This window comes from Siphateles boraxobius, unplaced genomic scaffold, assembly GCF_051911475.1.
Source record: "Siphateles boraxobius isolate OS27281-9 unplaced genomic scaffold, OSU_SipBor_1 2, whole genome shotgun sequence".
In the NCBI taxonomy this organism is placed as follows: Eukaryota; Metazoa; Chordata; class Actinopteri; order Cypriniformes; family Leuciscidae; genus Siphateles; species Siphateles boraxobius.
This window is the reverse complement of record NW_027508810.1, coordinates 17,967,418-17,983,774: the sequence shown is the minus strand read 5'-3', so window position 1 is coordinate 17,983,774 and position 16,357 is coordinate 17,967,418. Positions and strand designations below refer to the sequence as shown.

At 37.1% G+C, this 16,357-nt stretch overlaps 1 protein-coding gene across 15 annotated transcripts in view; it reads left to right on the top strand.

Moving 5' to 3' along the window:
- Window positions 1-16,357, top strand: part of dlg3 (discs, large homolog 3 (Drosophila)) — a 98,610-nt gene that overhangs the window by 79,253 nt on the left and 3,000 nt on the right. For 8 of the 15 annotated variants that reach the window (XM_077236264.1, XM_077236261.1, XM_077236270.1 and 5 more), the window contains 11 exons: window positions 3,062-3,176; window positions 7,390-7,566; window positions 7,668-7,743; window positions 8,231-8,260; window positions 9,380-9,479; window positions 11,144-11,185; window positions 11,404-11,454; window positions 13,698-13,799; window positions 13,912-14,084; window positions 14,220-14,329; window positions 16,162-16,253. In XM_077236264.1, coding sequence (XP_077092379.1) covers window positions 3,062-3,176; window positions 7,390-7,566; window positions 7,668-7,743; window positions 8,231-8,260; window positions 9,380-9,479; window positions 11,144-11,185; window positions 11,404-11,454; window positions 13,698-13,799; window positions 13,912-14,084; window positions 14,220-14,329; window positions 16,162-16,253 — 1,068 coding nt within the window. The remainder of the gene's footprint in view (window positions 1-3,061; window positions 3,177-7,389; window positions 7,567-7,667; window positions 7,744-8,230; window positions 8,261-9,379; window positions 9,480-11,143; window positions 11,186-11,403; window positions 11,455-13,697; window positions 13,800-13,911; window positions 14,085-14,219; window positions 14,330-16,161; window positions 16,254-16,357) is intronic. The other 7 variants (XM_077236269.1, XM_077236271.1, XM_077236263.1 and 4 more) reach the window with 1 other exon arrangement.

The window sequence follows — 16,357 nt, the reverse complement described above, 5'->3', positions numbered from 1 at the left end:
CTAAAGAAAAATTCTAACTGAAAAAATATCTGATCAATCTCATATAAGATGTATATTGTTGAGTTCATTAATCCACTAGTTTTATATATATGTATGTATATATATATATCAGACAAGATTTTCACATTTCGGTGATTCTCTATGGAAGACATAACTATTAATATACATTGCTTATAATAAACAATCCAGTTAAACATCACTTATTTTGAATGGAGAGCTGATACTTTTCTAAGAGATTCAGAACACCCTAGTGACCGCATATCAATGTACTCAATGAACACTCAGAGCATCTTAGCAACCGCATAGTGTTTGTGATTTAGCTGTTATAGTTCCATGTAGAAAAAACAAACAAAAAAACATTAGAGAATACCAGAAAAATCCGGACACCAAAATAAGGAAAAAGTTCTAAAAAAGGCACTCAGCCTCCCATTCTGTGAAACATTTTTTAATGTTTTTGGCCTGATCAAATAAATGTTTCAGGAGACTGTTTAGTTCTTTTTGGATACATTTTAATTTAAATCCGTAGTTGTATTTTTCTGTTTTTTAGGAATGTACAGTATATTTGTGCCATATTGACTACTGGCTGATATTAGATTTTTATTAATGAGTATAATGAGTATTGGTTGTATATCGACCGATAGTAGATGTTTAGTTGTGCATGTGTTTTTATCCATATTTTTACATTTAGATTACTTTTTCTGTCCTCTAACACTCACTTAAAAGTTGGGTAGATATTTTTCGGAGAGGCTAGCAAAAGCGTGCTAGTTTTGTATAAGATCCCACCCTCCCTTCAGATCCCTCTTCAAACATAGCCTCCTCCAAAACACATGAACACGCACAGCCAGAGCAAACAAAAGCGTCATGAGAGACGGTGTTACACTACCTTATGTTCTCAGCACATAACATTGCAATAATAATGAACATAAAAAATTTAAAGAGCACTGACCTGTATCACTTGACTGCTGCAGAATTATTTTGGCGTTGATAGTGTTGCCATTGAAATGCATAAATTCGAGTCACAAACCACTTCGAGTATAACATCACAGGTTCCCATCTCTTCCAAATTACGGTAGTTATGGCACAAGCTCGTTGTTTTGGTTCAGGCGGAACTGTAAAATGTGGCTACTGTTTGTTTGCGGTGCTGTGTAACTGACGTCTGTCTAACTCTGCATAGCATGAAACGCGCTGGTGACGTGTAATGTCTGCGCGAGCGGGTGTGCGGAGGTATGAAAATGCATTCTTTGATAGGCAGGTAGGACATCATAGGACATCGGACCGAATGCAATGATTGGATGAACATTTTATGGTCCTACGCCTGGCAGAGATTATATATATATACACGTGTAAATACATTTAGACCACTTAACTTAGTGAGTGCTATCAGGATGTGCAGAGACTTTCAGCCAGCATAACAAAAAATGTTTCTGGAACAAATTCGGCTACCCTGCCTTTGAAGTTAATATTAAAAAATAATAATTTGATACCACTATTAAATGTAATTTTATACAAATTACAAAATGAATAGGCCCTATGCATTTTTTATATTGTAAATTATTATAATAAAGATTCTTTTCTGCAAGGAATCACGACATGGCTTATTAAATCAAAAGATGGAGTAATTAAATTCTGTTGATGACACTAACCTGCATTGAGAGCGCTGTGCTAACCATAATCTAGCCCCTATGCATGCTTTCACATTGAAAGCACATGGCTGCAATATTATATAACTGCATTGACAAAGAGGCAGGCTACAGCCAATCCCCACTCCCCAAAATAAAAGCCCTGCACATAATGAAGGGAAGTGAGGCAGAGTGACCCAGATTCTCCCCAGGTCTCAAGTTGACGGGTCACACTTAACAAAGACCTTGCACTTTAGCATTAGCCTTTGTATGTTTGGAACTGTGTGTCTGACAGGCTGAGAGGACCCAGCTGTCTGTGTCGTTAGTCATATCTGTGTATTGTATTACCCGTAGAGAGTCTGACCAGTGGGGTGAATTACTCTCTGCTTTATTCTGTATAAGGATGTCTTCTGATGTCTGTAATTAGAATTATAACCTTTATATTGCAGACTTTATCTCAAGGTTCTTTCTGATGTGGTACATTTAGCTTCTCTTTTTTGTTTTACTATAATTGTTTTTTCAACAAGTTTTTCTAGCTGTTTCCTCCCACCTCTCCATTGAGGTGTTCCCCTGGTTACAGGCAGGTGGTGTCAAGTTACTTTACCTTGCCTTGTCATTCCAACAGGTTGTTAACCCATTTGTGACAGACGGGGCGTTTACAGAAGTTTACCCTGCAGGCGCGGTTTCTGCTGACATTGAAGTCCAAGTTTCGGCTTTATATTGAGCTTTATATTAGACTTAATATAGATTTAGAGTTACTGCCGTTATGAGTTCTCATGTTCTCATGAAATTGAAATTCCTGCCTCAGGTTCTGTTTTTTTGGAAGGTCGACTTTTGATCCTCGTATACAAGGTTACGGAGCAAGTTGAAAATCATAAAGTCTTTGTTATGGATGATCTATATTAGACTTCCAACAAGGTAAATCCCAGTGCTTAAGAAAACAATAGTCTTTCCTCGCTATGTTATCCTTGTTTGCCCATGCGTTTCGCTGTTTACATGTCCGTGTGATTCAGTTGCTAAGCTTGTGAGTTGCCCGACCACACTGCAGCTGAGGTGTGCACATTTAATTAAAAGGCCTCCGTACAATCAGCCATCATGCTTCAGTGCTGCTTCAGAAACGAAAGCCTTGTTCACTATGAAAAATGATTACGGTCCGACGTTTGTTGGAGGTTTTCATTCCGTTATACTGAATAGTGCATGTTCTACTTAATTAATATGCATAATTAATTGTCTGGCAGGAGATATTAGCGTATAGCTCATGCAGATACATGATTAATATCCATCTGTTCTCCGGGTCATTAATCAGTTCTCAATAAGCTGCTGAGCTTTCCTTCTCTGCCCTGCTCTACAAGCACTTCCACTCATAAAACCTGGAGCAAAGCCCGGAATATTACTGTAAATATAGGTGTTGCTGATGGATTGTGTGTCTTGTCTCTTTCCAGAATACAGTCGTTTTGAGTCCAAGATCCACGACTTGAGGGAGCAAATGATGAACAGCAGCATGAGCTCTGGCTCCGGCTCCCTCCGCACCAGTGAGAAACGCTCCCTCTACGTCAGGTATCTTCTTCATCCTCCGATTCCTTCATTCAGTTGTACTGATATTTGATATATATTTTTCAATATTTTTAAAAGTGCTTTTTCAATCATAGGAACCTTAATTTCGATCAAACAGCCATAGTAGCAAATTAGATTCAAAATGTTTGGTGTAAAATTCTAGCTCAAATAATTAAGACATGTTTGAACTTGAGTATTAGCTGTCTTGCATTTAATTCCAATAATGCACCATTTATTTCTAAAAAGTGTTTATTTATACATTATACATTTGTCATCAACACATGCATTTTGTTTGCAGTGAGACTTTAAGCAGTGAAAAGAAGTGATATCTTTTTTGTAGTACAATATCTTAGGTAACACTTTATTTTACAGTGTCCTTGTTACATATGTTACATGTAATTACCTTAGTAATAACAGTAAATTATGCCTAATTGCATGCAATTAACCCTCAACCAAATGCTAATCCTACCCTTACCCTATAGTAAGTACATGTAGTTAATTAATATTACACTGTTCTTAAATATTTAATTACACTGTAACAATGACACCTTAAAATAAAGTGTAACCATATCTTATAATATTATTGTTAGGGATGCATCACCATCGATAAATCTAAATTAATATAACTTTTGAGAGCCTAATTACAAAATCAAAAGTCTCATCATTAAAAGCCATGTCCCAAGCACTTCAATATCAAATACATACAGTACTGTTGCCTAGTTTGGACCAGTGTAAGTTTTAAAGTTAAGTTACACTCCTATGGCCAACTTTCTTTCCCTCTCCCTGCTAATTAGGTGCTTAAGCCTATATATCAGTATGAAAAGACAAAAAAGGTCTGCACTCTAAAAATGTTTTTAATTAGTATCAAGCAGGAGATAAAAAAAAATTCATATTCGTCAGTGCCGAAATGTTTGTATTTTTTATCTCCTGCCTTTATCAAAAAATAAAATGTAGTAGCCTCAGCACAGACAATAATAAAATGATTATAATTAAACCATATTATTGATGAAAATGATAGGCTTACGAGAAAAATAAAAGTGATTTTTATTATTAATAATGCATCAATGTTTTTGAAAGTTAGAATTACTGTATTGCTATTACTGTAGTTAGTATTAATAATTAATATGACTGTTTTAAATAACAGCATTGCTGTTTGAGCTACGTGAGCTAAAGCTGAAGAACTGATTGAACACCGCGAAACTGAAGTGCTTTGTCAGCGGGGGTTAATTAACTCGACCAAATGCATAATCATATATTTATACAACATAAACATAATATTACAACCTATATCAGCACAAAATGACGCAAATGCGAACTTGAACTAATTATTTGCTAATCAGAGTCGTAACTCCAGTTTTGTGTGCACTCTTCCAGTAAAAATGCGCTGAAACGGCAACTAAACCCAAATAATTCTTATTTTATTACAATTGTGTTCTCATTATAATATTGTGTGTAAGATGTTGAATATGACAGCACCAATCATAGTTATTAATGTCGTGCGTTGCCATTTGAGCTGCATTCACTGAAGCTAAAGATGATCACAGATGCGATTTACTACCATGTTAATACTTAACCAAATCTTGGTTGACTCTTATATGAGATAAATCAGATGTGTATATATACACAAAATAAACATATTACAACTTACAATTGCACAAACAAAAAGGCTGCGAATGCACAAGCTAACTTCACTGTGCTAGTCCTGAAGGTGTAACTCCATCGTGGATGCACTCTTCCCTATGCGCTAAAACATGGCGTAAAAAGAGTTCACGACATTCTTTTACAGTACTGTTATTATAATTTTATGTAGCCTATATGACAGACTACCACTGCACATGTTGCACTTAAATGTATTTTCCTCTTTTAAAGTCATTCCAATCATTTTTCAAGCAATTTAAACCATCATGGCGGACAGCACACATCTGAAGTGTCTCAGCTTAAGGAATAATCCATTATTTATCGACTTTAAGAAATTGGCCAAATGTTCTTATGAGGTCGATAACAATAACGTAAGAAATGAACATATATCAGCCGATACCAATATGGTGACTGATATATCGTGCATCCCTAATTATTGGTAACTGTCGGAAATATTTGTATCGATAATTCTACCCAAAATAGTTTGACCAGTGTTTCCAACCTTATTGTAAGTATTCCATACTCATTCAGTTTAAATGAAGAGAAGTGCTTGCTCTGCTGTTTTGAGGCACACTGTATCATATAAAGAAGTTTAGAGTCCATGGGACTGTAACCAGTGTCCCTGGACATGGCAGTAGCCGCGTTTCCATTACCCTTCAAATTGGGCAAATTGAAACTACACCCAATGGAAACGTGTCAATTTTGCAAAAACTACCATTTATCGCAAAAAAAGTTTTTACGCTAGCATGATGTTGTCCTCTATTTAGCTTTTAAAAATGCATGGTTATTGATAAGTCATACATTATTCATTGAATATTTATATTTTATTATTTTAAATGTATCCATACGTTTCCTCTAAATTTGTTGGCGGTCATTTGTTCTATATGTATAGCTGTTTATTGTTTGCATTCAGTGTGGGTAAAGCCAGGGACACCGTTGGGTCTAGTCGGACGCTGTCAGGTTTATTTTTGGCCGATTCAACATATATAATCGGCACATTTTCAAAAGAAATGGTAGCAGTCTAGTTATGTGCGTATTAAATATATAATCTGCCTAATGAATGTGTGGCCTGCTTCTGATGGTAGCTTGCACCTAAAGTGATCTGTGCTTAATGAAGCATTCAGCTGCTCTGGGTTCATGAGTCAGCTGACCACACGTGTTAATGGTAGGTGTGAGATCTCAAGGCATTTTCACATTCCTGTGAATGCAGTAATGAGATAAATGTGTGTCAAAATGTTACAGGCATGTCAGTCAGCACTTATCCCACCCTGCACGGCTTTATCTTAAAACAGAGTCCTGATGTTGTCCTCTATTTAGCTGTGCAGCAAACTATGTGTGCGTGTCTCAGTGGGCTTATAATTAGTATTTCCTAGGAGAGAGGTATGTTGAGAAACAGGAAGGCCTGCTCCACTGGTTTTTCTCCTTTCATTTCGATTTACCTGTCTGACAAGGTAAAAACATTTAGCTTTAAACACAATGCCTGACTGTGTTTCTGTACTCAACGTCATCTGCCATCTGGTTTTCCTCTCATGATGATACTGGTATCCTCTATCACTATTGTGGCTTTGAGTGCTTAACCACAGGTTGATCTAGGGGGACTGACTGCGAAGGGCATAGCAAGCAACAATATGAACAATAATGACAATTATAACTTTTATTCAGCAAGGAATACATTTATCAAAAGAGACCGTAAAGACACTTTTAATGTTACAAAATATTTTTATTTAAAATAAATGCAGTTCTTGTGTACTCTTTGTTCTATGCATCAAAGAATCCTGAAAAGAAGTATCATGATTTCCACTAAAATATGAAATAGGACAACTAGTTTCAACATTGATAATAATAAGAAATGTTTCTTGAGCAGCAAATCAGCATATTAGAATGATTTCTGATGGATCATTTAGCATTGAAGACAAATTGAAAATTCCTCTTTGCATCACAGGAATAAATTAAAATAGATTAAAACAGAAGACAGTAATTTATTTGTTAATAAAACGTCACAATATTCCCATTTTAAATGTATTTAACACATAGCCTAAATGCAACCTTGTACTGACCCGAAACCTTTGAACAGTACTATAAATGTTAAAAATAAACAAATGAAAAAATAAATAAATAATTGTGCAAATTATTTCTCAAATGGTTGCTATGTCTTTGGTAAGAAGTGTACTGTGTTCCACCTGACCAAGTGTCGAGGTGTCCATGAGCAAGACACCTAACCCCAGCTGCTCCCGACGAGCTGGATGGCGCCTTGCATGGCTGACACCGCCGTCAGTGTATGAATGAGTGAGTGAATGGGTGAATGTGAGGCAAAATATGTAAAGCGCTTTGGTGGCCATTGGGTCTGTGAAAGCACTATATAAATGCAGCCCATTTACCATTTTACTGTAAGTTGCTTTCAATGAGGAAGCATCTGCTAATCAAATTTAAACAACAAAAAAAAGGTACAGATGTCCAGTGATGTATGTGTATCCCCACACCCACCCCTCAAACACAACAGATGTTTGACAATAAAGTCTGAACATCCACTCCTCTGGCACACTGTTGATGTACGACTTGTTTCATTTGATTTTCCCAGGGCTCTTTTTGACTACGACAGGACCAGGGACAGTTGCCTCCCTAGCCAGGGCCTGAGTTTCTCCTATGGGGACATCCTGCATGTCATCAATGCCTCCGATGATGAGTGGTGGCAGGCACGGCTGGTTACACCCCATGGGGAGAGTGAGCAAATTGGGGTCATACCAAGCAAGAAAAGGTACAGTACTGCCAACAAGCCAAGATCCAATTACAACATTTCCCCTGTAGTAATGGACTGTGTTCACTGCCAATCACACATTTTTGTTTTTTGATCCACAGGGTGGAAAAGAAAGAACGTGCACGATTAAAAACAGTCAAGTTCCATGCAAGGACGGGCATGATTGAGTCCAACAGGGTGAGTGAGTCGTCGTCCTCCTCCTCCTGTGAAGGAGTCATGGGAGCTGCCCCACTTCCCCTGAGTGTGGGAATTGGTGGCTTCTCACAGTATCCTGGAGGCTCCTGTTACTGAGCATCTAATTTCTCACAGTGACACACAAACAAAAGCATACAACTACAAACATGTACTGTGCCATTATAATCAGCTGTGATCGTTAGATCAATGCTCCTCAATCCTGGTCCTGAAGGCCCCCCAACACTTTCCATTTCTGGTGTTTCCCTCACCACACACCTGATTCTATTGCTCTGCTCATTAGTAGAGTACTCCATGACCTGAATTGGCTGTTGGGGACCCTCCAGACCCAAGGCTGAGAAACACTTTTATGTTTAGATTCCCACTCTTTGTAATCTAAAGGGATAGTTCACCCAAAAATGACAATTGTCATTTATTTACCTTCATGTTGTCCAAACCTGTATGAGTTCCTTTCTTTCATGGAACACAAAAGGAGATGTTTGGCAGAATGAACGACATACGGGTGAGTAAATGACCAAATTTAAATTTTTGGGTGAACTGAACTTTTGAGGGTGAAGTGTGTAATGGACTGGTCGGGATGCTCAAACAAACAGCAATATTTTGAACGTGCACAATGTTGCACCAACAAATTGCGTACTTATAGATTACTGGTCAGTAAGATAATTAAAGATATTTATGATGTTACAAAATATTTCTATTTCAAATAAATGTTGTTTTTTGAACTTTCTATCCATCAAGAATCTTGAATTTTTTTTATCACCATTTCCACAAAACTATTAAGCAGGACAACTGTTTTCAACATTGATAATAATACAAAATGTATCCAGAGCACCAAATCTTCATATTAAAAAAGTTTTAAAACAGTTTTACTGACCCCAGATTTATAAATGGTAGTTTAGATGACTGCACATTAAACAGTGAGGCAAAAAATGTGTTTTCACAAAAGTATTTTAAAATTACACACTTCACTTTTACATTTTTTTTTCTCTTTTTTTATCATTCACACCCATGATTTTATCCTGCAATTATTGATGCACCGATCATGATTTTTCATGGCCAATTCCCTTGTGAACAGTGAGCTAGCTGTGCCTGGTACAGTATTTGCTCTGTTGACGCCAACAGAGCAAATACTGTGTTCTCTTCTTTGCATCCGTCTTCAGCGTGTCCCGTCTCTGGCCTGTGTTAACGTCCTTTTTGCATACTACTTAATATTTCCACACGATTGACATTTTCGGAAATTATTACATTGCAGTTTGCGTGCAAGTCCAGAATAGAGATCGGCCGAAATAAAACTAAAAGCCGTCCAGTTCCAATTCATGGCCATTTGACCGGTGCATCTCTAGCTGCCATTTGAAGAAGAAATTTCACATCTCTTTTATTGTTTAATTGCGTATTCCCTTTCACATTCAGAGTTAAATTTAACTTTTTTTTTTCTGAATGTAACTTTGCATCCAAGATACGTTTACATTCATTATCCCCACTTACATTGTTTGTGCAATCACACGTCGTCTTTGGTTTTATTTTTGCATGTGTGTTGTGAATTACATTGAAACCCATTCTGTTTTTTGTGTTTGTTTCATTCCTCATCCTCATTCCCCACCATCGGCTCATCTCCACGCAGCCAGTCAAAGTGAAACGCAAAAAAAGCTTCAACCTATCACGCAAGTTCCCGTTTTACAAGAGCAAGGAGAATATAGTGCAGGAGTTGGTGGAGACCGAACGTGAGTATTAGCGTGTGACAAGGGCTCTGATGCTGTCCTTCATGCTTCATCCTGTCAGTGTCACTCACCCTGGAGATGGCTTCTGATTGGCTCTTGACCTTTCTGTGAGAAAACGGAGCCAATCGGGGCCTCTCTGGCCTTTGTCTTGCTCTGAGGGGGATCTCAGCACTTCTCACAGGTGTGAGGCTGCACTAACACTCAAATGCTGTGCTCAAACATCAATCTTCTAGCAGAGCTGTTTAGAACCGCTCCCTTCAGCATTTGGACCTAAAATGTTGTTACCGATGACTCTACATGGAAATCCCTTGTACTTAAATTACAATCGGACAACCCAGATTTTTCAGCGCACAGCAAGGTGATGTTAGTATTCCTTCATCCCTCGAGAGTGCAACATCTTTCTTCTAGCCTCTCACTAACCTCTTTCTTCTTCCTTTCTGCTCTCTCTCTTTGTTCTTGCTTTCACCTGTCGGGACACTCAGGACTTCCCAGGGTTAAACGATGACTTTTATGGATCAAAGAGTTTGAGTAAGTGTGTGGTTCCTTTTGTCAAGCAGCTGTTCCCTGAGCTAACTGAACTGGCTGTGCCACACACACACATTTTATTATTTCTTTCTGATCCTCCCTCTCTCTTTCTCACTCAATCTCCTCTCTGCCTTAAGATTCATCTGCCACTTTTTGAAAGTCAGTGTTAATTACCATTCGCAACTCATTTTAGTGACGCATTTCCAATCGAAACAGGATGTTTAGCAACTAAAAATGTAGGGCTTGATTATATCAATCGAGTATTGATTAGAAGGTGAAAACTGTTCATACTATTACATACTATTATGGGGCCAGACTTAATGTGAGTTGGATTAAAAAAATGCTTTAATAGGTATTATCTATTGGTTAACATAATCTAATGATCTGAATGCCTCAAGTGATATCAGTGGAAAAAAACTTTTGAAATTAAATTTTGAAAGATTACAAAGACATTTTTCTTTGAGATCACACATTGAAAAATCACACACAATAAGTAATGTGCATTAGTGAAGTAAATTCAAGTAAGATACATTTTGATTTCATATTTAAATGCATAAATCATTCACACTTAAATATTCTTAATTCAAAGATCTGTTTACCATATGATACACTAAAGAAAGAGTGAATCAATGGCAGACCTCTTCAAGACCCATAAGGTCTTCAGAACCAGCTCATACTGGGCAGGATGAGTGCGTGTTGAAGGTTTTAAGGATCCTAGCACTATCATGTTGTCACTATCTAAGGGATGTTTGTTATTTGATTCCTGTAAGGAACCCAATACTGGCTTGTTTACTTTGGCATGAGGAGCAGTATCACTGTCTGATGAACCGAACACTGGCAAGGTCATAGGAAACACTCAGCACAGAATCTAAGATCACTGGGGTCGTAGGAAAAGGAAATACTTAATTTCCTATTGCTGCCTCATCCTACCATTTCCCTTCTAAGGAAACGGCAGCCATTTAAGTGCCCAAAAGTTCTCTGTGTTTGTTTTCCTCACTTCACTCAGCCTTTTCTATTCTTGGCATGATGATAAGGGGGAGTGCATAGTTTCATCCTGAGCTATTTGGTATAGAATTAATCTTACATATGGGTGAAAGTGTGCATTGGGACATTTCTAAACCTCCCTCATCTTATATCCACAGAGTGCTTGACATCCAACACCAGTGACAGTGAAAGCAGCTCTAGTAAGTGGATCTAAACATTCATTAGCTTATGCTTTTCATTACTTACTGCATTAAATCTGTCCCAATATAGTCTGCCAAGGTGCAGCATTCCATTTGACCAGTATCATGCTGTTAACCATTTAGTGCTTGGACAAAAAAACAAAACTAATTCATAGATATGAATTAGTTTCATATCTTTTTGTTTCATATGAATAATTTTGTCATTTCTCATTATGCAGAGGGTCAGGAAGACACAATTCTATCATATGAGCCAGTGATTCGACAGGAGAGTAAGTATTCATAAATATAAAAAACATTCTGCACTCTTTTTTTAAGTTAATTTATAATATTTGAAATGGTTCTAATTTAGTTACTTCCCAATCTCTTTCTGACCCTTAATCCTAGTTTACCCTACCCACATGACAAAACAGCAAATTCCAAATTTTTAGGATTATTCACTGCCTTAATTGTTGTTATAATCTTGTTTTTGCGTGGTCAAGCTACAGTGTCCATTTCTTTATACAAGTATACATGACAAAAGTTGGACTAAAAAAAGAGACAAATTATTGTTTCAGAAAAATAGTATGTATACATGTACTTCAATGAGGCAGATTTACTAAATGGGACAAATTAGCGTGAGAGCGCAGTTCCACAAAAGCGTAAATGGGAGTGGAAAGTTCTGCGTGTGATCTACTGAACGATGCACAAATTAAAGAACTCAGACGCAGCCGGATCATTTCCATAATGACCAACACAATCTACCAAGAGCAGTGCAAATTTGCGTCTGGTTTAAGACATGCTTTTTTTGGGGTGGTAAATATTGGTGCAAATTAACTAACAAATTGGCTAGCACAAACCTTCGGGCCGTTACATAGTCAACGCGAGCAAGCAATGCGAGCGACGCGCTCCCTTTCATAGTCTAAACAGTGGACGCAAGCGTCACAGGCGATGCGTGAAATGCAATGCACCGCTCACGTAACGGGGTATTTGAGTCGGGTGATATTAGTAGAGTCGGGTCACGTCATATTCAGATCAAAATGACAACTGAAGAGGAGTGCATATTGGTGATTTTACATCGGCGGTAGGGCTGGGGCGGTATGGATTTTTTGTAACCGCGTTCGAAAAGGAAGATATTCCCGCGGTATAGCGGTAAACCGCTTTAAATGCAAAGAAAAAAAAATATGCTTTAAATCCCCAAAACAGAATTTCGTGCACAGAAATTTTTGCTAGAGAGACTTTGTTAAATATTGTCACCTACATCCAAAAAAAAAACAGGCCCAATTTGAAAGTCAAATTTTCATCAAGCAGTAATTTGAAATGAACCAATCACTGAATAGATTTCCTTATTTAAGAATATTCTCAGATACAATCGCATTGAATTAATAATTTTCATGATAATACATTATGATGTTCACATTGGAAATGAAAGATGAACACCTTTTCCAACATGTCTTAATTACAAAAATTATATTCCATATTTATGTTTACATAATGTTATTTTTCATTTAATCTATGTCGATTATATGAAAAGTGAACGGCATGAGTAAGATAGGATCATAAGATGGGTCAGACATAATTTTGACCACTTTATTAAGTTTTGTTTTGTAGAAAGACTTTCTGTAAATTAAATTTCGTTTTGTATAAATTGTATCTTAATTTTATTCACTGTTTCATTAACAGCGCAGAGATAGGCGGTGGTATGTTCGCCCTTTAAACCTAAGAAGAGATCAGGATGGGGAGTTTGTGTCTCTGGTGCTTTCCCATGCGAAGCCTGGACGAGGAGAGACATTTCCAGTACTTTAAGATGTTGGCGCCAAAATTTGATCAATATAATTTGGTCATATAAATGCGGATGTATACGTATAAGCTCGCATACATTTTCCTCTTCGCCCGCCATTGTATTCAAACCTTCTTCTGTAAACATAATACTTGAATTAATGTACAATCCTTGCAATGTCGCCCCCACCGACAACGCATAGTATTGCGTGCATCGGTACGTCGCGTTTTGTGTCTGAAAAGGAAACTCCTACAAATACATATGCAATGAGGTCAGCCGCAAAAAGATCTGTCCACACCTTTTCAACGCAAATTTTTCACTGCTTGTCTTTAGTAAATTCTGACAGTAGTTTTTTTTTAACATAAAAACAGGGTTTGCGCTGGTGCAAGCTGTTATTGAATCTGGCCCTTACTGTATTTGTTGAGGCAGTAACAAGACGTATATGTGCCATAGTTTAAACTATCTTACATTAGGGTGGGCCAAGGTGTTTAATAAACAATAGGTGATATGCAAATGTGTACGTCATCTGTTAATGTGATCGATTTCTGAATGACTCATGTTTACTTTGTAGATTAGTTTTCATAAATGGTCTGGATGGCCTGGGGGAGGGAGCTTTATGTACATAGTGCATAGAACACTTGTTTTTAAAAAGAGAAGGGAAAATCCTGCTTTTCTATGACATGTCCTCCATAAAGCCAAGAACTAATTCTCAAGGCTGGAAATTTTTGACCAACATTGATTTGGCTTTCCTTTCAGTCCATTACACAAGGCCTGTGATTATCCTTGGTCCAATGAAGGACAGAGTAAACGATGACTTGATCTCGGAGTTTCCTCACAAGTTTGGATCCTGTGTTCCACGTGAGTGTAATAAGAAAATGCCCCAGTGGCTACTACATACAAAACATCTTTATCATGAAATGTTTTGGCAATACTTGTAAAAGTAAAGTAAGACATGTGCACGATTCCTCAGATACAACTCGTCCTCGGCGAGAGAATGAGATGGACGGGCAGGACTACCACTTTGTGGCTTCAAGGGAGCAAATGGAGAAGGACATTCAGGACAACAAATTTATAGAGGCCGGCCAGTTCAATGAGAATCTGTACGGAACAAGCATCCTGTCTGTCCGGGCAGTGGCTGAAAGGGTCAGTGACTCCCTAGTGTAAACATGCCAGAAGATCTGAACTCCTGTTTAATCCTTAAATATTTTCCCTGTGGCAATCATTGTGTGCAGTGAAAGTGTAACACAGGATGAAAGGGTTTCTTTAATTCTCTTGTAGGGGAAACACTGTATCCTGGATGTGTCTGGGAACGCCATAAAGCGACTGCAGCAAGCACAGCTCTATCCAATCGCCATTTTCATCAAGCCAAAATCTGTTGAGGCGCTAATGTAAGTGTAAGATTTTGTATTCAGAAATGACATTAAATTGATCAAAAGTTATAATATATTTATAATTAGGGATGCACCAAAATTTTCGTTTTGAGCCGAAATGTTTTTGAAGGTCCATAATAATTAACCAAATCAGTGGCGTTTCATTAGAAATTTTCCGATGCCGCATTTAGTCTGTTCAGCGTCTGTTTCATGCATACAATGTGGATAAACTACAAGAGTTAAACGTGTCAGATGTGTGGACTCTAGGGCTTGGGTTGACAATTTTAATCAATACTGATATTGATTTTTAAAACTCTAGATCGATCTTGTAGTTGATGCTATTTTCTTTTGATGCATGAACAAAACTTCACTTAACATTTATAGTGCCTGCCATCCAATAATTGCAGTAAGCTTTGCACTTTGTTTTAATATTAAACAAAAGTTTAAAATTTCAAGGTTTTAACACAAAATTTAAAAAAATAGTTTTGGTGCCCTTTAGCACGGCATAACGAAACTGCTTGCTGTAGTCTAAGTGGAATTCTCAAGCACACAAACAGATCATCTCTTTCTTTACTACTAGTTAGAGCACTAAATAAACATCAGAAGGTATGTAGAAAGATGTAGATGTAGAATGACTAACTGAAATGTATTATGTAATCTCAATTTTAAAGCACACAATATGTTCCGTAATGTTACATTTACCTCAAGAAAGCCATTCAGGAGCCGTTTACACAAAGTTTTCCGTTGTTAGTTATTGAAACGGCGTTATGCGATGGATAAACGCAAAAGAACAACTTTTCCGCTTTTAGTACATAGTTGTCGAGTGAACGAACCCTCAATGTCCAGATCTCGTTTAGTTAGCTAGAAAAAATAAATCCAGAGAGCAGCATTTTGCTAAATATATGCACTGTATTACATATGCATCATATTTTTACTTAACCTGTTAGAGATGTCTTCATTATTTGCATTCAAGACAGGTTTATTCAAACGTGCATTAAATAATTACAGCCACTGTTTACGGCCGGGACACACCAAGTCGGGCAATGTCAGGGCATTTTTGAGCGTCGGTTTTGTGGGATTGGCTGTTCAGCTTAGAGAACGAGAATAAATGCGAAAGCGAGCAAAGAAATCCAGATACAGACAGATGGCTGTTATAATTTTACATCATCTTACCTGAACATTCGAATGCATGAAGATTTTTATAATAAAATGAGTACTGGAATGAAGAAAGTGATTTGTTTACGGTTTGTATAGCTGCTGTCCTAGTTTTGGTTTCCCTTTTTAAATGATGAAAATAGACTTGATACCTGCTGAAATAGACAGATAATTACTTGCATGCAAGCACAGAACGCACGTGTTAGTTGGGCTTTTGGTCTGTTCAAGCGCAGCTTTTTGGCCAAGACACAGCCGTTGAGAGGTGTGACAACACCAGTTGGCTTTTGTTGCCTTGGTGGGTCCTGGGCTTAAGTGTTTATATTTCACCACCAAATTGGAGTAGAAACATATTATTAAAAAGTTGATATAAAAACTGCGAAATTAAATATAAAAATTTGCGAGTTTATTTAATTAAAGTTTTGATTATTAAATCAATTTGATTTATTCATTATTAAATAAATAAATTTCATTTTCTGAATTAAAAAGTCTAAAATTAATAGTTATACAAAAAATATATTTTAAAATAAGTAAAAAACAAGTCATTTTTGGTTTTCGACCAAGTTCATCATGAATTTTCTGTTTTGGCCCAGAATTTTCATTTTAGTGCATCTCTATTTATAATGTTAAAGATATCTATACTGCAGTATGTACTTATGCATTGTGAAATAAGTAATGCACATCTTTGTGTTCAAAAGGGAAATGAATAAGAGGCAGACATATGAGCAAGCCAATAAGGTCTTTGATAAGGCAGTGAAGCTTGAACAAGAGTTTGGAGAGTTTTTCACAGGTAACTTTTTTTCTTCTCCTCACCACCATCATGTGATTTCCCTTAACTTTTAGTCCAGCACCTGTTACTGTTTAACAAGAGTTATCAGTACAGTAGTATAATTA